Source organism: Salvia splendens, chromosome 8 (genome assembly GCF_004379255.2).
Source record: "Salvia splendens isolate huo1 chromosome 8, SspV2, whole genome shotgun sequence".
Classification (NCBI taxonomy): Eukaryota; Viridiplantae; Streptophyta; class Magnoliopsida; order Lamiales; family Lamiaceae; genus Salvia; species Salvia splendens.
Genome location: NC_056039.1, coordinates 12,312,884 through 12,334,997, shown reverse-complemented (window position 1 = coordinate 12,334,997; position 22,114 = coordinate 12,312,884). Strand labels below are relative to the sequence as shown.

At 39.1% G+C, this 22,114-nt stretch overlaps 3 protein-coding genes and 1 non-coding gene across 6 annotated transcripts; 3 read left to right on the top strand and 1 right to left on the bottom strand.

Moving 5' to 3' along the window:
* Window positions 1-249: 249 nt before the first annotated feature.
* On the top strand, window positions 250-4,230 carry LOC121743350. 2 transcript variants are annotated; one of them, XM_042136637.1, is made up of 5 exons: window positions 250-493; window positions 592-2,089; window positions 2,792-3,236; window positions 3,334-3,449; window positions 3,540-4,230. In XM_042136637.1, the coding sequence occupies exons 2-5, from the start codon at window positions 1,771-1,773 to the stop codon at window positions 3,959-3,961; spliced, it is 1,302 nt and encodes a 433-aa protein (XP_041992571.1). In that variant the 5' UTR covers window positions 250-493; window positions 592-1,770; the 3' UTR covers window positions 3,962-4,230. The 2 variants fall into 2 exon arrangements, with proteins under 2 accessions (XP_041992571.1, XP_041992572.1); XM_042136638.1 differs by having other exon boundaries at window positions 250-711; window positions 1,657-2,089.
* Window positions 4,231-4,831: 601 nt separating this feature from the next.
* TRNAS-CGA lies at window positions 4,832-4,913 on the top strand. The gene has a single exon. It is a non-coding gene; the product is annotated as a tRNA-Ser (tRNA).
* A 1,692-nt stretch (window positions 4,914-6,605) lies between these two features.
* LOC121743543 (protein THYLAKOID ASSEMBLY 8, chloroplastic-like) lies at window positions 6,606-7,366 on the top strand. Its single transcript, XM_042136870.1, has one exon. The coding sequence runs from the start codon at window positions 6,632-6,634 to the stop codon at window positions 7,316-7,318; it is 687 nt and encodes a 228-aa protein (XP_041992804.1). The 5' UTR covers window positions 6,606-6,631; the 3' UTR covers window positions 7,319-7,366.
* A 2,028-nt stretch (window positions 7,367-9,394) lies between these two features.
* On the bottom strand, window positions 9,395-14,340 carry LOC121743696 (kinesin-like protein KIN-13B). Of its 2 annotated transcripts, XR_006038322.1 has the most exons (13): window positions 13,956-14,340; window positions 13,626-13,829; window positions 12,951-13,145; window positions 12,604-12,705; window positions 12,023-12,100; window positions 11,836-11,917; window positions 11,467-11,626; window positions 11,083-11,385; window positions 10,675-10,893; window positions 10,245-10,593; window positions 10,091-10,156; window positions 9,740-10,003; window positions 9,395-9,706 (listed from the first exon to the last, which is right to left on the bottom strand). XR_006038322.1 is itself a non-coding variant. In XM_042137026.1 (12 exons), exons 1-12 carry the CDS (start codon window positions 14,115-14,117, stop codon window positions 9,827-9,829), a joined length of 2,097 nt encoding a protein of 698 aa, XP_041992960.1. In that variant the 5' UTR covers window positions 14,118-14,340; the 3' UTR covers window positions 9,395-9,826. The 2 variants fall into 2 exon arrangements, 1 of the variants encoding a protein (XP_041992960.1); XM_042137026.1 differs by having other exon boundaries at window positions 9,395-10,003.
* Window positions 14,341-22,114: the final 7,774 nt, after the last annotated feature.

Sequence of the window (22,114 nt, the reverse complement as noted above, 5' to 3'; positions counted from 1 at the left end):
AACCACAACCTTAATTATTTAATTTATTTTAATGTATGAGATATAACAATACATAACATCTTACAATATCAAAGAATAATCTATTTATTACAATAAAACAAGCAACATGGAAGTAAAAGTAAAACAGCCAAAGAAGTGATGCACCTTTTTTGCCTTTTTGCTATTGTCTTTTCCACTCTTTGGGAAAAAAACACACAACTATACCATACTTCACACATTGGCTGACAAGGTGAAAGAAATATTCCGTAGTTTTCCTCAAAGTCATAAATTATGAGGATTAATTTATCCTTGTCAATTTCTTTCATTTCATAATTCATAACGGTATGCCTTGGAATCCTGTTTGGCTGCCGGCGTCATACGTATTATCGGCCCTCATCGTCATCGCCATTCTCGTTTGTCTCAGATTACTATGCTTTTCTATTATCCACCTCTGGAAAGGAGACAGTGCAGAAGCCCGAGATTCTGAATCCCAATCCCGTTACGCGAGCTAGCTGTGAGACAAGCCGGATTGATAACCTCTTCTTATTTACTGCCTTCCGATTATTGTATAGCTTGTATGAAAATCAGTTGATTACTTTTTTTTTTTTGCAGCAGCAGCAGCAGCAGCTTCAGCTTTTCTTCAGGTTTATGTGATTGATGAATCATGAAATTGGTTTGTTATTCACATATAGCCTCTTCAATCTTGGTTTAGTAATGAGTTAGCTGATTATGGTAAATAGTAATGACATCTGAAAATCTGTAGAATATGGTATTTTGTCATTATCGAGCGTACACTATATAATGGTTTCACTTTAGTAATACTATCAGTTTCTCTTTTGGCCTATATCATTTTTTGTATTTTTGAATATCAATTCTTATTCAATATCATAATTCATAAGTACTCCCAAAACAACATCATTCTCACATAATAGTATCATTTTCTTGTTTGGCCCTATCATTTTTTTCAGTATTTTTTAATATAAATTCTTATTCAGTATCACAATCCATACAAAAACAATATCATTCTCTCGTCCATATTATAACATTTACTTTGTTTAGCAATTTCATTTTAATACAAATGCAATTTCATTTTTAGCCCGTACAATATCATTCTCCAGTTTAAACTGTATCATTTTTTTTCGTTTGTTATAACATTTTCTCTCAACTACTATATCATCTTACATCCAACACCGTATGTCCGTATCATTATATTGTTTATCCTATATCTATTCGACTATATAATTCATTTTAATACAATGATATATTGAAGGTAAATTGTATGTATTACCTACATTTTTTTGCTTCCAAATCCATAATTTCAACAATGTTTTAATAATTAATATGGTTACAGTTATTATATATACTACTTACTATTAAATATCAGACAATTAATAAATTTGTACCTACTTATTTGGATGGTAAATTAGCCCCTAAATCATTTATTTGCGTTCAATTATGAATGCGATGGTAGCATGTTAAATTGATGAACTGTATTTTTCGTTACAAAGTTTAATTGTTGTTATTTAGCTGACAATATCTAATTTATTTTAGTTAACCTTTATTTACAACTTGCATTTAGCGTTAAGATATCAAATACAAATAAACCTACGAATATTACTTGCGACCCCTTCTGTAATTTTATGATTAATAAGAGGTGAATCTTTAATTGGCATGTAGTTTGGGGGCAAAAGTATCATATGTGGAAAACTTAAACCAGATAGATCCACACATTTTTGTCAAGTGTGAAGCTAGTCGCTTTCCCACACAGTAGCGCACGCAGTGAGCGTGAAAATGAAGACAGCGCACGAAGGAACGGTCTCCACTCGGCGTCCGCCTCACGCCGCGGAGAACGGCAGCGGAGACGAAGAATTCGCCGATGAGTCTAAGACCCGCAAACACATGTCCATCGCAATTCGGATCACAAGTTACTTGACTCGAACGGGCTACCTCTTGCCCATTCTGGTCTCGGCTTTCGTAGTCGTCATTATCTATACTCTAGTTTCCCGCTCCTTCGATTTTGTTCCTGCGTCCTCCTCCTCCGGCATCTCCCGGCTGTTCTTCCCGGTCGATGCAGTCGAATCGGATTTCGGAGCGCTCGGCGTTCCTTGGTGTAAGTTTTCGTATTTTATGGATCATTAGGTTTAGGTATGCGGTGACAATTGAGGTCTGATTTTTTATTTAAATGTTCATTTATTATTAGTTCGAAAGGTGAAGTGTATCTTGTTAAGAATCGTAAGAATTAGGTTTTTTTTAATTGTTATTATTGTTGATTTTTCAATTATTTGGAGTTCTAGCTTAGGTTAGCTGAAAGCTTTCTTCCACGGTGATGTCGATCTGTGTTTAACTGAAATCTGAGAGATGCGGAATGAAGTTGCAGTGCTACAATGTTGATAAATTAGGGATAAAAACTGAAATTGGATTGAATTTTCGATATCATAGTCAATCGCTGGTTTGCTATTGTTTGTTGAAAAGCGGATTTAGTAGCTTTCCATTATTTAATTGTATATATACTTATACTGTTGGTGCAGCTAATTGCTTCTTCAGATGAGATTATAAGGCAGTGTTGCGATTAAGTTTCAATGTTGCCTAGTTGATTGTCCGCTTGGTAATCAAAACATTGAGGGTTCTTTTATGAGAAGTTGAGATGATGAATTTGGAAATTGCTAAGATATAGTGCTTTCGTAATTTTGTCATTCCAGTGCGATAATCTTGTATTCATGTTTACCATATTGATTCTTGAATTTAATATTCTGGAAGAAACATGATGTTTCAGTAAGATGTATATGCATATAATTGTTATCCTTGTCAAAAGGCAGATCAAAACATGGAAAAACTGTGGAGTGGACACCAAAGGATTTGCTCCTTGGACTTGAGGAATTTGTGCCGATCTACGAGACCCGGCCCATCAAGAACAACATGTATGGCATGGGTTTTGATCACAGTTTTGGACTTTGGTTTATCACAAGATGGCTGAAACCAGATTTGATGATTGAGAGTGGCGCCTTTAAGGGGCATTCGACATGGGTTTTGAGGCAAGCCATGCCTGATACACCCATTTTGTCTATTACACCTCGGCATCCAGAGAAGTACCTGAAGAAGGGGCCTGCTTATGTTGATGGAAACTGCACTTACTTTGCTGGGAAAGACTTTGTCGACTTTGGGAGCATGGACTGGGAACGAGTGTTGGGGAAGCATGGGATTCAAGATCCTACACGTGTCCTTGTGTTCTTTGATGACCATCAAAATGAACTTAAGAGGTAAGTATAGGTTAATCAAACTCAGTAACACACAATGTCCATGAATCCTATGTCATGTTCTGATTTATAATTCCTATCTTGACTTTCTGATTACTAGATTAAAGCAGGCAGTGAAAGCCGGCTTCAAACATCTAGTTTTCGAGGACAACTATGACACTGGAACCGGAGATCATTATTCCTTAAGGCAAATATGTGATCAACCGTACATTAGAGGTATTTCGTTTATGTCATAAATTTCTTGGCAGTATTACATTCATATTTTCTGGTGCACGCATGAATATAGAGTTGTCTTGTTTCATTCAGGTGGTGGGCATAGCTGCTTCAGAGATAGTGATGAAGCCAGGATAAGGTATAGAAGGAGGAAATTCTGGGAGAAAGCTGTTGATACTGACGAGTTGTGTGGACCGGGAGAAGCATGGTGGGGTGTGAGAGGCTACATGCGCGACGACTTTAACCACAGCAACAAGGCAATCACCTACGATGAGCATTTCCAGAATAGTAGATTTGTGGAGTCAGTGTTGGATGTCTACTGGGAGGTGCCCCCAGTTGCTGGCCCTTCACTTACTCATCAGACAAGATACGAACCCGCACGAGCGCCTAGCCCTATTGTCAAAGATGGTCGATTTAGCTTATTTCAACGGCTGGGCTTAACACAATTCGAGCCCTCAGTGTTCAACGGGTACACTCAAATGGTGTATGTTCAGGTATCTGAACTGGAAACATAATCCTTGCTAGCTATACCGCGCTTATATCTTAATTTGTTTGTCTTAATGCCTTCGCGGCTTATAACTTGAGTTTGTCGATACTTGCCCGATCCGTCTCTGTGAGAACATTTTCATTTTTGTTGTTTGTAACAGATTAGTTTTCAGGCTATGAATACCTTCCACAATATATTTGTTATAGAATCTCAGTGGCGTAGTATTTATTTGATACTCTGGAAATCGCATTTTTGCTTGATTTGTTTTATTCATTCACATCATATTCTATTTATTTATGACGTTGTGTTCTCTCATTCTCACTTCACTTTCGATTTGCAATTTTGTCCAAAATTCGTCCGAATCCCTTTATCTTCATTGACAAGTAAGCTTCACGTTTTCCATCAACAAATTTTTTGATGTGTGTACAAATAGAGAATATTGCAAGATAAATTGTCAGGCCATAGTCTTAAATGATTTTCACAAATTGAATCCCATTGTAAATTATTGAATAAACAATATCATGCTATCGATAATGTGCGTACTAATGGAGAATCAAGTGGTGTTGGATGGGATGATGAACGAAAATGTGTCAACGCAAGTCTTTTCCTTTACTTTGATCAACTATCACTTGTTTTTGAGTAAAGATATAGCTATTAGATATTGTGGAGGACTTAGAAAAAATCAAAATGTAGATGAAGAATCCGTGTGCCTTCAATAACTACACCTCGAGATAAATGAATTTCAATAAAAAACTTGAACAAAAAAAAAAGAAGTTCAGGTGGTTTATGTCTAAGTTTCAAAGGCTCCAATTCGAAATTAAAATTCTTAAATTATGTTTTCGCTCTTCTTTATTCTCTGTATTAAATAATAATTATAATGGAAGTTCAAACATCAGCAGTCGATATGTCCGAGTGGTTAAGGAGACAGACTCGAAATCTGTTGGGCTTTGCCTGCGCAGGTTCGAATCCTGCTGTCGACGATTTACATTTTACAATTTTTTTTATATCGTTATAATTTTAAAATAATTAGAAATTACTAGGAGTATTTCTTAAGAGCATCCACAATAGAGGCGAGCCCACCGGCTAGCCTATCCCTGGCGCTCGCCGAACCATTGCAGCCGGCGAGCGCCATATCGGCGAGAAAAACGACGAGCGCACGCCGATTCATGAGCGCTGGCCGATGCGCTCGCCGATCGGCTGACCGTCATTGCAGGCTCCCGATCGGCAAGCGGATTTTTTTATTTAATTTTGTTACTGCTTCTTCGCACACATTGACCCCAGCGGAGACGCAGTTCACCGGTGTGATACTTTCTCCTTAAAGGAGTTGGGGATAGATCTCGGGGATGCGGACACTCTCGTTCAAACAGGGAGAGTAGGGCGGGGTCGGGGCGCGCCAAAGAAGAAGAAGGAGAAGAGGGTGGTCGGCGAGTCGTCGCAGCCGGCTGGTGACGATAGCCCGGCACGGAGGAAGTGGACGGACGCGGAGAACGTCGCGCTGTCCAAGGCGTGGGTGAGTGTTTGCGATGATCCCCTCGCCTCGAACAATCAGAGGATCGTCAACTTGTGGGCTAAAATAGCAGCAGCCTACAAGGTATTTTGCCCATAAGGGAGGCCACACAGCGGGGAGGAGTGCCGGAAGGGGTGGGACCGAATCCGGGCTGGGGTCTCCCGATTTTCGGGCTTGTACACCAACACCCTCCGAATGCAGACCAGTGGCCAAACTGATGAGGACTGCAGAAGGATAGCGGAGAAAGCCTTCCCTGTGCCCGGGCTTTACAAGGAGTTCACCTACTGGAACTGCTATGAGGTGCTGATGGACTCTGAAAATTTTCGGGCAGGTGTCGAAGCAGCGCCTGAACTATACCGGTGATTACATCGGCGGTTCCCACGACCTCCCCGAGGATGTACAGAAGTTCTCGTCCCCTCCCGCGTTTGCTCGCCGCACTCGCCCGGTTGGTCAAAGGCGGGCGCAACGGGCTCGCCAGGCCTCCCAGGAGGTCGAGTCGGCATCCCCCCTGTTGGCGGGTCGACAGCCGAGCTCCTCTTCTTCGCGCGTCAACAAACGCGAGCTCAGATGTACAAGATCTTAGCTGAATGGACGGCGGCGACTGACCCTGAGGAGAAGAGTTTTCTTCACGCAATGCTCGTGCGTATGCGGGCCGATTTGAATCCCGTCGCGGCACAAGTGGGGGGCTCAGACGCGGGCTCAGATGCCGCAGATTTGGGGGTCTCGGATAGCTGCGACAACGGCGACGGCGACGAGGAGTGAGGCGGAGGCGGGGGGCTCTTGTGTGGCGGAGGAGTTTTTTTAGATTAATGTAATTTTTTTAATTATGTAAAATTTTTTAATTAATGTACTTTTTTAAATTAAATATTATTATTGAATTTTCTCGTATGTGTGTCGTAAATTTAATTCCGTATTTTGTGTGATTGTTAATTATTTATTTTTATAATTTTGTTTATTGTGGTTAGGCTATGGCTGGGCTATTGCTTGTCCAGTTATTTGTCCTGATGATGTGGCAGGAGGAGTTGTCAGTGCTGATGATGTGGTAGGAGGAGTTTGTGGCTAAGCTATGGCTGGGCATTTCGATTGTGGATGCTCTAATTCGTTTTATGCAGAGGGGCAATTCCGTCATTTGCATCTAAGCCTCTTATCCTAGTTTTTATCCAATTCACAAGCGACCAAATCCTCCACTAAATGGCCGCCTACGCAAACTCAAACCTCACTCTCTTCTCCGCCTCATCCTCCGCCGACGGCGCCGCCACCATCCGCCGCGTCGCCACCGTGCGCTGCGGTCCGCGCGACAACCGCGGCCCGCTCCTCAAAGGTCGAATCCTCAGCACCGAAGCCATCCAAGCAATCCAAGCCCTAAAGCGCGCGTACCGATCCGATCCGGAGAGCCTCCCCACGCACGCGCTCCGCCGCCTCATCAAATCCGACCTCACCGCCGCGCTAAAGGAGCTGCTCCGCCAGGACCAGTGCACCATCGCCGCCGTGGTGTTCTCCGTCATCCAGTCCGAGTACGGCGCCGACCTCAACGCGTACGCCGAGATGGTGGTGGCGCTGGCGCGGAAGGGAATGGCGGCAGAGATCGACGCGCTGGTCTATCGGATGGAGGAGGAGGCGCCGGCGGGAATCGTGCGCGGCGAGAGCAGGGGGCTGCTGAGAATGGTCAAGGCATTGATCAGCGCGGAGAGGAAGGAATCGACGGTCAGGATTTACGAGATGATGAAGAAGAGTGGGATGGGGTCCACGTGGGAGGTGGATGAGTATTTGGGGAGGGTTTTGAGCAAAGGGCTGAGGAGATTTGGGGAGGGAAAATTGGCCGATGAAGTTGATTCAGAATTAGTGAGGTTGTACAAGGCCATTTTTATCAAATCATGACTTCTATTGTTTCTGTTTTACACTTCTTTTCATCGAAAATACTACAAATATTAGAGCATCTACAACCGTGCTCTTGCCAGCGGCACGGTTGTGGGCCCGGGCGGTACTATTCATGCCTGCTCTCTGGCAAGAGCACAACACCCACAACTGTGCTCTTCCGCAAGGACGAGCACAATTAATATAAAATTCAATTACACAAAAACATTTCCATAATATTAAAATTCATTTAAAACCCACAATAAATATTACAAATGACAAATAAAATTAAACATTGCATAATTAAAATCCTAAAAATTAAAAATTACATAATTAAAATCCTAAAAATTAAAAATTACATAATTAAAATCCTAAAAATTAAAAATGACACTACTCGTTGCCGAATTTCGCCCACATGTGGTTGATTAGGTCTTCTTGTAGTTGATTGTGGATTCGAGTATCGCGCATTGTGTGTCTTGTCTCGATCCTCTGGCCAACCGTCGTATGCTCGCCTCGGCGTAGGGGAGACCTCGCTGTTGAGCTTCCGGCTTCGTCCTCGTCGTAGAAGCTAGCCGCCCTCGGCCCTTCGTCGGCTATAATCATGTTGTGTAATATAATACACGTGAACATGATGTCGGCGATATTATTCACGTACCACAGCCGAGCCGGGGCCTTCACAATGTTGAATCGAGCTTGAAGGACCCCGAAGGCTCTTTCGACATCTTTCCGCGCTGACTCTTGACGCTGCGCAAAAAGAACCCGTCTCGGGTCGTGCGGGTTGTGGAGCGTCTTCACGAACGTCGACCACCTTGGGTAGATACCATCGGCGAGATAGTAACCCATGCGGTATATATTTCCGTTGATGGTGAAGTCGATCGCCGGTGCTACACCATTCATCACATCATTGAAGAGTGGTGACGAATATAGCACATTCAAGTCGTTGTTGGATCCAGCAACGCCGAAATATGCATGCCAAATCCATAGGCGGTAGTCGGCGACCGCCTCAAGGATAAGCGTTGGGCCGCCGCCTTTGTGACCGCTCAAGTGTTGCCCCCTCCAAGCAGTCGGACAATTCTTCCACCTCCAATGCATGCAGTCAATGCTGCCAAGCATTCCGGGAAAGCCATGGACTGATTCATGAAGACGAAGCAACCGTTGGCAATCATCAGAAAATATTTTTGGGAAATTCAAAAAAATTCAGAAAAAACGGGAAAAAAACGGCCATATTTTTGGGATTTGGAAAATATTTTTTTATTATTTTTTAGCATTATTTATAATTAAATACCGATTTTTAAAAATAAAAAATAAAAAAAAGTTTAAACACAACGGCTATGCCGTTGACGAATGGGAGCGCGCCACGTGTGCGTCCGCTGGCACGGACGTGCTCGATACATCGAGCAGCGCCGTGCCAGCGGCGCGGCTGCAGCGGCGGCGGTCCTGCGCCTTGCCAACGGCGCGGACGGCGGTGGCGTCTTTCGCCACCACTGCGGATGCTCTTATGTTGCCCAATTTTTTCCTACTCTTTAGATGATTAAAAGAAATTTTTTAAGACTATCGATGCAACCCTTCAAACAAATTTAAATATTACTCCGTCCATATCATAAGAATATACAATTTGAGTTGAACACGAATTTTAATACACACTTTGGTAAACTAAGAGGAAGTAGAGAGAAAAAATAGTTAGTAAAAAATAGGTCTCATTTCATTAAAAAGAAATGGTTTTCAAAATTAGAATGGATATATTCTCGTAGGATAGACTAAAAAGGAAATAATTCATCTTTCATGCTTTAATCTATGTTTTTCTAAAATATCTCAATGGCGTGTTTTGTTGCTTGTATAATCAAATTTACATGGCTTGAATTCATAATTCACTAAATTTTATAATCCATGTTTTCTTTCTGTTTCATAAAACCCAATACGAATTAAAATAGGAGATTTAATCCAAGATGAATGAAGTAATAGATTATAAAGCTCATGGCCGTTTATTATATATTTAATCAATTATACTTTATGTTTTCACTAGCGACTCATATATAATTATATTGTACAAATGGGATACCATAATCCATCTACTACTGTAAGAACTGAGAGAAGCAAAGCTGAAAAAGTTCAGATTTTACTAGATAAGCAAAGTTGAAAATTACTAATACAAAGGAAAGTGAAAATTGGGTGAAGTATACATGCTGAAAGCCTTTCAACATAAAACCGGCTCTTTTTTCTGTCGAGGAGACATTATCAAATTGTAAGTGAGTTACAGAAATCTTTACAATGGAGCCTGTTGAGCAAATCAATGATTGTAGAATGGATATAAACGGGGCAGATCTCTGCCCCCGATCAGGCAGAAGGCTCAAAGGGCTTGTAAAACCTTACAAGACCAACGCCATAAGGGAGTTTTGACACAAGACATCTAATCTAAGGACGTGATTTTCTGATGCATAATCGAACTACGCGAGTGACTGCAGCAGAGTATCGATTTCCCAAGCAAGCATAAGCACAGCTCTCTATGTTGAGTATCATGACATACCTTCGGGTCTAGTAGCCAGAAGAAACAAGGATGTTGTGCTCCTTCAAGCATTTCTGGAAATGAGCCAAGCGGTTTTGTAACTGGAGGATGCCAGCAGCCTTCTGAGATAGGATCGAGTTCAATCTTGAGATGTAATCATCTAGCCGGTTTCCAGGTTGATCAGCCTCGACCAACAGATTCATCTCCTACAAGGAGCAAATAGAGGAGATTAACAAAATTCGCGTGCTTGAGGAGGGAGAAAAACCAGATATTAAAAGAAACTTTTTATAAACCTCTCTAACAATCTCCATAGTCTCCTCCACCTGCTTTCTGTGGGCATGGACTAGATCTTCCTCTTCCTAAACACGGACAGCACAAATTGATTAATGCCATCATAGCAATATCTATGTTATATCATCAAATAAGGTACTCCTGATATTCTCTTACCTTCAATAAAGCAGTCAAATCATCATCTGAATTTGAATATTTTATTTCTGATTTAGGAGGCTCCTTCCACTTGGATTGGATATTGTCTATCTTCATTTTGTCTTCAGGAATCGGGTGGCTGTGCAGTTCAACTCTTGAATTTTTCTTCCAAGATGATTTCTCTTGCTCATAGAAATCCTCGTCATAGTCTTCCCTGTCAATTTGTTCGGGCCATGAATCGCCTGTATCATCCTCAAAAGTCGTAGCAGGTGGAAGGACGGACGACAAAGGTTGTGCAATTGACTCTTTCAGGTTTGTGGTCGAGGACATCACATCTTTTTTGGCGTTGCCTCTTGAAAGGCTCTTTACCCTACAACAGAGAACATATTGCTCAAGACTTAAAAATAAGTGTTTGCTGAATGAATAATTACTCATTACAAGATAGTCATACCTATCAGCGTATCTTAAAGTGTTCAAGGTATGCTCACACGATCCTGAGTTTGGTGAAATACATGATATCATAACAGTGCGAGAATTCCCAACGAAGGAATCTCGTAAAACTTCGGTTAATTTACTGCCTCTAAACGGAATGTGCCCTTGGTCATTGTCAAGTGCTCTAATGCATTCCTTCAGTGCAAGCAAACTTTTGTTGATCTCAGCCCCTTCCATTCTGCATAATCCGGAAATTGGATAAGAGCGACAAATTTTTGTAATCATCATATTTTCTTCTCTCAAACAACAGGTGAAGCCAACGAGCAATGATTTGCATTACCAAGTGTGAGAATGTCCAATGCATAATATAGTTGTATTCAAACACTAGTAAGAAAGTTATGTTGTGATCATTTATTAAGCCATGTACCTTGTTTGCTTGTCATTGTCTGTCGTATCTGCCCCACGTTCACTTCCAGCAAGGTCTATGAAGGAGAGTTTACCGACAAGTCGTGCAGGTTTAGATTCACTTCCATCCACAGACCTCTTAACAGAAAGTTGAAGAATAGCATGTGACCGAGATGATTCTTCATTTGCGCCTGTGGTTCCAGTACTTCTTGTCGCATTTCCTCTCTCAATGAGCTCCTTAACTGTTTCCACATCCACTACTCGATACTCTTGCAAGCCCACAATACAAACTTGCTGCTTCCCATCCTCTCTCATACAAAGTTTCCTACAAGTACAAAAATTGAAAAAATGTTGGCATGCTACTAATGGGTGAAAGCCAACTAAAGAACCCAGAGAACAAGCTTACTTTCTATCACTGAGCAGATCAAAGAGTTTTCCTCCATATATCTCAAAGAAGCTGAAAAACAATTGAAACCCTTGGTTCCTGTAGGTGTGATGAATGAGCCTCAAGATATCTCTCACTGCTCTGAGGGGCAGTGGTTTCATGGTATATGTTTTGCCACTTCCTGATGAATTAGAGATTGATGAAATTGATGAACTAGTGATGACATCAAAGAAAAGGAAGGAAAAGGGTTTCAAGAGTTTTCTTCTTGGGATATGGTTGAAACATCAGAAAAGTTGAGTTCAGATACTAAAATTATTTCAGGATTGATACTCCTCTACATAGAAGAATTAAACTATTCAGACAACAAGAACAGTTCCACCATGTTATTACCTGTTTGCCCATAAGCGAAGCAAGTTGCTTTTGTACGTTGGAAAATTATGGGAATGATAGGTTCTACGGTTTCACGATATACCTAGAGAAATGAAAAAAAAAGTGAACAAGAATTAAGCAGACATCAGGATTACAGTACCAGATCCACTTCAGGTTAATATAGATTCATTTCATGGGATATAATTACCTCATCATTTGACACTTCTTCATTTAGTACAGCATCAAAAACAAATTCATGTTTCTCCTGATATTCTGTCAAGTCAACCTGTAGCACATTAAGAAAAATGGGCATTTGGATTATACCAGATGAATAGGCATTGCCATTTCTAATTAACATTTGATTGGAGAAAGAGACATTTTAAAGAACTATTTTTCCCCCAGAGTTAAGAAAGGAAAACTTGAGGCGCGGTTACAACCTCAACAACAAGAAAATTTGCTCTTATAAGCTTAAAACTTTCCAAGCCAAGTTCATTACATTGCAAATATTACTTGTCAGGTCTTACTAGGGAAGTGACATATCATATATCGTATATAAGATCAAGAAGCAGAGATCACTTTTTCAATTTTTGAAGGTAGCGTCAAGAGTACACCCTTGAAGAAAAGATGTGAATTTACTAGAAAACAAAATTATAGAAGAGCAAAACATAACTTAATTTTAAGGAAGCAATAATCATAGACAGAGGGACGCATAGCACAAAGTACTATATGTTGGTAACAATTCTACAAATTGAATTGAGAGCAACAGAATTCATAACAAGTTCTACAGACCTTGAGTTTTGTCTCATGGACAACAAGGCAGTTTGAAGAGGTTTCTATGATATCTTCATCATTCTTAGCCAGTTCCCTTTTATTTAGCGGTCTTTTCCTTACCTGGTATAAATAAAATATTTGTCAATCATACTAGGAAACAACAGTGTTGAAGTTTTACTTATCTGGTTACTGCAAGAGAAATGTTGGGTAAGAAAGTGCATGCCAAAGAAAATATAACTAATGAAACTGTGAATTTGATTAGTCATAAGAACTAAGAATACTAATTTACAGAAAAGTAATGTGTGTTTTCGTCCAGCTGAAAAGTTTAGAGTAGAACAGCTACTTGAAAAGAATAAAATACATACCACTACTTTAATCTTTGCAACGTTGTTAGCCTTCACATTGTCCGCAGTGATGCTTTTTAGAACGTTAGTATCAGGTAAGCCACGTGCTTTGCCAGTTTGTTTATTGATACCCAAGTATGGGTCGGAATCATCAAAACTTCTTCCTCTTGAAATATTATTTATTGGAGGGGCATCATACAGAGAGGGAACTGACATCTATCCTCAACAATCACACCCAAAATAGCCAAAAGAGAAGAGAATGCAAAAAAAGAGTTAGACAATCTCAGACAATGTAACTTGATATCTTAAATAAAACAATGATTGGGTATAATGAAATTCAAGACACATAATATGAAACATTCTGCCTTAAATCTAAATATCAAATGTATATTAACATATCAGGCGTAATTCGCGTAAAATCCATTTAGCATCAATGTAGCATCAAATGCACAGAATACACAGGGTTCAATTGTACATTGCTGCAAAGCCACACGGTGGACTTGTCTTGTCTGGCAACAAATCTATTTCCATCAAAACCATTGAATAAGACGATGTCTAAAGCTACTACTTTATTCACAATGTACCATAGAGTTCATTTCCTGCCACATAAACTACAACTACATCCCATAAAACCAACACCCACGATATACTGATCAACGAAAATGACTGCTCAGCTTCTTAAAACAAAAAATCTACCTCCGGAAGTAGCTCAGTATCGAACGAATGCAGATCTAACAGCCCCGGGCTACTCTCATTTGGCTCATCGCCGTTCTTCCGCCGTGAATGTCCCGGCGGCGTCAACGGCTCTGCAAACAAATCGCCTCCACTGTACATCCTCTGAGTCTGCAAACTCCCGAACATTCTAGAACCCTGACCGCCTCCAGTGTAATATCCAAAATCCTAATTTGAAAACAAACAAACAAACAAAACAAAAAGGAAATCAAATTTATTGGTTCCAGCTCATGGAATCAGATCTGAAAAAGTTCAAATCCACCAATTTTTTAAAAAAACACGCCGCAAATTTACCTGAACTGGAGGAGCCACATTGTTCGATGACTGTAGATGCTGCAGGCCAGCTGATTGCAACCATCGGCCATTTGATGAAGCTTCCATGAATTGGTCGGAGTATTGCCGTTGATGGTGCGCCGCCTCCGCGGCACCGGATCTCTGCCTTCCCACCGCATTCATCTTCTCTCACCAACCACGGTTAAAAAAATAAGAAAATGGAAATCCAACAGCGCTCTCACTCAATCTCTCAAAGCAACCGCCTTTGTTCAAATGCTACCAAAAATACCTCCAATCCAACACAAGGAGAGGAATTTTTCTAGAGCTTTAAAACTGCGAAAAAGATTGAAGAGTTGCAGAGAAGAGAACAGTGAAGGCTGATTTTTTCTCTCTGTTTTTTTCAAAATAAAATGTTTAATTTAAATGTTTAAAAAGCGATTAATTGATTAATTATGTTGAATAGTTTATTGTATTAGCGGAAATGGTGAGTGGGAATTTGAATTTTGAAGTGGCACGTGTGAAGGGCGACGCACACATGCGATGCATGTGATTGGTTGACGGTGTGCGACGGTGGATGGGGCCTACTAATTTTTGAATTTGTTTAGAGCGTCCACTATAATGTGGACGCGGCTATAGCCGCGAGCGGGGCGGAAGCGGGGCGGTAGGCACGGCTATTATAGTGGAGGGGGTGTCCGCCGCGAGGGTGGACGCGGCTGGTGGGGGGGAGGGCGGCGGACGAGGCTTCGCCGCGAGTGGGGCGAGGACGCGGCGGGGTGGCTATAGCCGCGCCTATAGGCGCGGCGCCTATAGTGCCACGAAGATTAGCCGCGGCGGTTGCGATTAGCCGCATGGTTTGAATTTTTTTTTTTCGTTTTTCATATCTATATAAATACCACTCTCCCTCCTCCCCCACTCCCATTTTCACAACATCCATACATCCACTTTCTACAAAAACACTCTCTACAAAATGCACCGAGGAGACGACGAATCACCCGACACTGAGGAATCGGGATATGACAGCAATCCATCTCAGCCGTCGGGTTTTGCCGGATATGCTTCTCAGCCGTCGGGATTTGGCGGATATGCGGCTCCGTCACAGTCTTGGAGTTGGAATCAATCACCACCACCATGGGCATCGAGTCCACCCCTTCCTCCATCTCAGTCGTGGAGATCCTCACCAACGCCGTCCGCTTTACAACGGAATCTGAGTCGTTCCGCTTTTGGAGATTACCGACCCAACCTAGACGCGCTTCACCTGGCGCGGCCGGGTTCCCCTTTTCAAGCCAGCCAATCTCCAATCACCGAAGCAGATCAAGACGCATTTGATACTATGTTGGGTCTGCTCAGTACCGGCATCCCAGATACGCAGGTAGCGCGGGTGGAAACACCCGTTCCGACCCGAGGAGGTGGCGGCAGCCGGGGCTCTGGTGGCAGTAGGGGCAGAGGCCCTAGGGGCGGAGGCGGCAGTCGTGGCACCGGCAACGTCGGTGGACACTCGGGCAGCTCCCCCGGCATTGCGAGTAGCGAGGGCAGTGGCCCCGGCGGTAGCGGTGATCAGCCCGAGGGGTCCAGCCGCGGCAAGCCATACAGCAAAGACGAGAGCATTGCCGTGGCGAAGGCGTGGGATGCTATCACTTCGGACCCCGTGGTTGGTACCGATCAGGAGTCGGGGAGCTTTTGGAGGCGCGTCATGATGGCATACGAGGAATTGAAGCCCGACGGCGCCGAGAAGCGCGACCCAGAACAGATCCGAAAAAAGTTCGGTAGGATACTGCGGGCTACCAAGCTGTTCGCGTCCATATACGAGAACAACCTTCGCCACGCCGAGAGTGGCAGAAGCGCAGAAGATGTGAAGACCCTGTCGGAGGGCCAATACCGCAAGACGGGCCAGCCGAAGTTCACCTTGTGGGAGGAGTATCTTGTCCTCGCGGATTGTCCGAAATTCAGGTCGATCGTGGCGAACGAGGTGGAAACAGCCGGTGGCTCGAAGCGCACAAGGCACAACCTTGCCGGGGAATACAGCAGTGGGAGCGGCTCGCACGAGTTCGAGCAGTCCGACGAGCAAGTCGAAGAGCCAGCCGCGACTCACATTAGGCGACGACGGCCCATGGGACAACAGGCCTCTATCCGCAGAGCCAGAGGAGGTAGAAGTGCTTCCCGCCAAACGGCGGCCGCGTCCGGATCGCGCATCCCCCAGTCTGCCCCAATCCCACAGCCCACGGTGCAACCCCACGAGGTATTGGCCAATAGCATAGACGTAACGTTGATGCAACAACTGCAAGACGTATGCAGGTCATACGCAGGGGAAACTGACCCGTACGTCAAGAACGTCTACAAGAGGCTCATCAATCGGCTTGAGAGTCGACTGGGGTTGGTTGATAATGCGCCCGGGGATACCGCGGCCGGCAGCAGCGAGAGAGGAGGAGGAGAAGAAGAAGAAGAGGAAGACGAGGAAGCCGACTCCGACACCGAGTAGACGGTGCCGGAGTTTTGTTGTTGTATTTTATTTTCATTATTCGTTGTATAATTTTACCGGTATGCAATACAACGAATATTCGGCCTAATTACCTCGTATTCTAGTTATTTACACTGCGATTATTTAAATTACACTTGATTGAAACTAAAAAATATTTAAAAATGAAAATTGATTATAAAATTTTGGGGCTATTGGAGTTGTCCACTATAGTGGCGGAAATAGAATTTTGGGGCTATGGACAAAAAATTGGGGCTATGGACAAAAAACTGGGGCGGGGCTATTGGGCGTGTCCACCTTATAGTGGACACCCTTAGGCTACCATTGTCGTTTCACATGGTGGGGCTATGTCGTTTAGCTTCTCGCTATCCATTGCTTAATTATTACATTTTCAATTTATATAGGGGGGTTCGGTTGGTAATATTAAATCTCATGATTAAATATGTATCATGTTTGGTTCATAAGATTGAACCCTTCAACTTAATCTAGATGGATAGTCTTATGATAATTAGTCATAGTCTCCCCCCTCCAACTAAAATAATCTCACAACTTAATCCTAAATGGATAGTCTCATGCTATTAGTCATGGCAACCGAACGCCATCATAGTATACTGTAATTTTATAATTAAATGATCAAACCTTGATACTCCACAACCGACTGAACGAGTGTTATAACAACTCAATTAATACATAATTAATCTCTTATAAATATGAATGCAATATGTGATGAAACACATAAACATAATTATTTCATAATTACTACTACTATAAAGGTCCTCATATATTGCTTATAGCATCATAATTCAAAATTAAGATCAAATCTCCACCCTTAAATTTTAATATGAGTGGATTTTAATATGGGTGGATGAGATTAAATCTTACGAATTTCAATAAACAATAGATAAAATTTTAACAAAAGGGTAAGATCGTCATTCTGTTATCATATCATTATTTTTTTATTTTTTTATATCAACATAGTGTCTTACAAATATCAACACAATGACATGAGTATTTCAACACAAATACACGAAAATATCAACACAGTTATATTGAGATTTTATATGCATTATTATATTGAGATTTTTTTATGTATTTATTGACAAAAAAATCTGCTTATCAACGTATACGAAACTGGAAAAAAATACCAAATTTCATCATTTGAACGTCATCAGAACATATGCAATTGAGATCTTGTTATAATCCTTACTTTTAATTTGATATACTTTTTACGAAAAAATAATTTAAATTGAGAGAGTTACGTAAATTTAAAGTTTTAGGATAATTTTAATAAAAGAGAATTGACATTAATACCCTTTAATTTTATTTAATAATTATTTAAATTTAAAATATAATTCACTTGGCATTATATCAAACACTAGATCTCCTAATCTAATGGATAAAAATTGGTCTTAATTTTGGATTACTAATTACTCTCATATATTTTTAATGACAACTATTTTGGAGTAGTTAGCAATTGATCACATCCCACTATTTACATTATTATCTAGGCAAAGATAATGACAACTGAACAACTATTACTTCCATATTTTTTTTAATGAGTTCATAGGAATACTATAAAATGCTTACTCCGTCCTCAAAGAGTATGAACTTTGGGTTCGATACGAGTTTTAATAAATAAGGGAAAGAGAGAGAGAGAAAGGGTGTGGAAATAATTTTAGTGGCGAGTGGGGTCCACATTATTATAATGGTATAAGTGTTAATTGAAGCAAGAAATGATAATGGTATAAGTTATAACATTATATGTAGAGATAGTATGTTGTTTGAATTTTTTAAAATTAGAAAGTACATACTCTTTAGGGACTGATGAAAAAGGAAATAGTTCATGCTCTTTGATACGGAGGGAGTGTTAAAAATGAATTTTTCATGGTTCACTTTTACAACTTCAAGAATATTAACAAGTTAAATAAAAAAAAGTTCATAGATTTTATAAATTCAATAATTCTTATAACAATTTTATGGGGCATTAACATCATAAAAACTGGGGTTCCTGTTATATTGTATGATTAGGATTATTATTAGATGATTTGATTACATGACTATGAGTAGAGATGTTTAATTAGCAAAATAGTAGTTTGAATTTATGGTATCATTCCAAGCATGTGTTAGCATTTTTGAGTGAAATTTTAGATTAAAATAGGTATACTGTGAATAGTAACCGAGTAGTGAAAGTGCTTTCGTTAATTTTATTTTGAGCAACCTTTTGGTGTTGGATGATTATGAACTTGAGATATGTATAAATAATAATGTAGGGATGACGTATGATTTTTCTTGGAATTGTTTAAAGCTGTTTCATATCGTTTTTGTGATTTATTTCAGTAGGTCATATGATTAAAATAGGTATACTTGATGTTTTGTTTTTGTTTATTATTGTAGTTAATTAAAATGAAGTGTATTAAAACTTATGTTAAATAGAATGTTGGATAAAGTAGTGCTTAAAAGTGGATTATGATTTCTTTTTGTCTTAGTTGGAGTTGGAGTTGGAGTTGGAGTTATTTGCTATACTTCATTGGTTTTATGTTTTAAAATAGAATATTAAGTTGTTCTAAAGTTTAAAATGAGTTTAACTTTCAAATTTAAGCTTCCAATGTTTTAAAATAGAATATTAAGTTGTTCTAAAGTTTAAAATGAGTTTACCTTTCAAATTTAAGCTTGAAAGTTTAAAGACTAAGAAAAATTCTTAAGTGCTAGGAGTGGCACATCGAAGGTTCTCGGGGATGGACAACCTAACTGAGCTTGAAAATGTTATTTTGAACTCTAGATTTCGAGGTCGGTTTACTTTTAATCATAATTCTGTCGTGTGTCATTCATACGAGCTTATGGGCCCATGAGGGGTCAGATCCATAAGGGATCATATGGGTCACTGACAACCCACAACCCATGAGGGGAGGAAGGCCCACAATGGGCCAGGTCCACGAGGGACCGAGACTAGATTCACATAGATGTCAGCTAAGTTGAGATGGTTCATTATGTTATGACATAATTGGTTATACTCCCTCCGTCCGTAACTAGAAGTCATTTTTAACATTATTTTCTCTCTTACTTTACTATTTCTCCACTTTAACTATTTATTATCATTTTCATAAAACGAGTGCGCAAAAGTGACCGAGACTTATAATGGTAGACGGAGGGAGTAACTGCTTGCAGCCTATTCTTCACTAAGTGTGCTTGCATACTCGCACCCCTTTATTTAATGTTTTTTAGGTTAATCAGCCGGTGACGAGGCAGCAGTCAACGTGGTCCATAGTCTCCCAACCCATTATTTGACTAGTATCCATTTTCCTATTTTGAGTAAATATGAATAGTTTTGATATTATTATATTTTGAAATAATATGGTCGATAATGGTGATTTTGTGTAGGCCGTGACCTAGAGATATGTCTTTTGGTGTACTCAGGTTATCCGGATAGACAGAGTACTTTAAATCTTGGCCAATTTACTAGATGAAATATATACTCCCTCCGCCCCTATTAGTTTATTACTATTTGACTCTGTACATGTTTTAAGAAATGTAATACAAAATGAGTTGAAAAAGTTAGTGGCATGTGGGTCTTACTTTTATATATTAATTTTATAATAAAATGTGAGTAAAAATGAGTTAGTAAATGGTAGAAGTGAAAGGTGAAAATTTTTTAAGGACGAACAAAAATGAAAATAAGTGATAAATTTTCAGGGATGAAGGAAGTACTATATTTTATTAGTGCACGGTATTAATGATTTTCTCTTTTCAATTTACAAAACCGTTTATGTTTTTCTTATTTCCATTTAATAACTGAATTTTTAAATACAAGAAACATATGTTGTGAAAGTTTAGGCAGAATATTAATTTCCATATATGATAAATTAATGAGGAAAAGAAGTTAAAATTTTATAAGTACAAGTTTAATACTTATTTTAAAATAAATTAAAGTTTCATAATTAATTTCATACAAATACTATTATATCTATTTATCAAATTAATCCCAAAAAAATTGTTTATTTGTTTTACGAGAGTACTAAAATAGTAGTATTAGTTCTTGTACAAAATTTAATTTGCTAACTTGTTAATTTTGCATAAAAATGTTAATATGGTGATATTAATATGTCAACACAAATCTTGTAGATATACTTATGTTATTATATTGACATATTTAATACACAAGATTGAAAAAATAGCAGAGTTAGCAAATTAAGCTAGTTGATTTGCATCACTTCAGCAAAATCTTAATCAGTTAATGTTAACTACGGTTTAATCCTAAGTTAGTGACATTTTAACCATAACATTATATTGAGGAAACATTTTTTTTCCACGAACTTTGTCAAACTCTTATTTTAGGTTCGTGAACTTTAAAAATATCATTTAAGGTCCGTCAATTATGAGTTAATATCAATCGAAGTACTTTTTTACTATTTCCAAGTTTTTTCCGGACGAAAATATTCTCAGTACCTTGAAGGTTATATATTTTTAATAAACTTGTCACATACTCATATTCTTTATAAATACCTTTACTATATATTTTTCCTAATTTCTAAATATAATTTGACCTTCAATATCAGTTAATTCTGTGACATGCAAGAAAAGTTTCTTCTTCAACTTTTTAAAATTAAATAATTTGAAAATAGTTTTGAGGTATGGATACTCGTAAAAATTAATGTCACAATAAATGACGATACTTGAACATTGATATATTATTTAAAAATATTCAATATATTAATATTCAAGTATTGTCTATTGGCTATGACATTCATTTTTCCGAGTATCCATATCTTAAAAATATTTTAAAATTCTTTCATTATAAAAAGTTAAAAAAAGAAACTTTTCTTGCATGTTACCAAATTAAGTGATAATATTTAATGTCAAATTATATTTAAAAAATTTGTCAAAAATATATAGTAAAGATATTTATAAAAAATATGAGTATGGGATAAATTTATTAAAACACTTCAAGGTATTGGGGGTACTTTCGTTTGAAAAACTTGAAAATAGTAAAAAAGTACTTCGATTGATATTAACTCATAGTTGACGGACCTCAAATGATATTTTCAAAGTTCACGAACCTAAAATGAAAGTTTGACAAAATTCGTAGACCAAAAAAGATGTTCCTCTATTATATTACATACTTTAATAAAAATGAGAGGGTAAATAGATTTAATTGCCCTCATTGACCTTAAGGGTACTTTGGCCATAAAAATATTGGAAATAGTTAAAAAGTAGTTGAATTGATATTAAGTTATAGTTGATGGACCTTAAAAGATATTATGAAATGTTATAGACGAAATTTACTCATTTGGGATAGTTGATATACTAAAAAAAATTGTTCCCTCAAATAATAAACATGTGTTGATGACCAATATGAACGGTGGTGAACTGCGATCGATAGGCAGATGCATTACACTTACATGACATTTTATTCATTACTACTATTTTGCATTATTGACAAAATGACCCACTTACTAATGTAAATATGAATATTAATTACCACGTGTTACTTAAAGTTCACAAATTTGGAACACGTAATATTTATTGAACTGTTAAAATAAATGAATTTTAATGTCTGAATGAAATTAATCCCACACAAAACTATTGTCTTCAATTGTATTTCAAATACTAGAAAGTGGAAATCAATTCTTGAGTCAGTGATGACTCATGTACATTCTACTTGAATTTTATAGCATACTAGATCGTATAAATATTTTTATTGATAGCATAA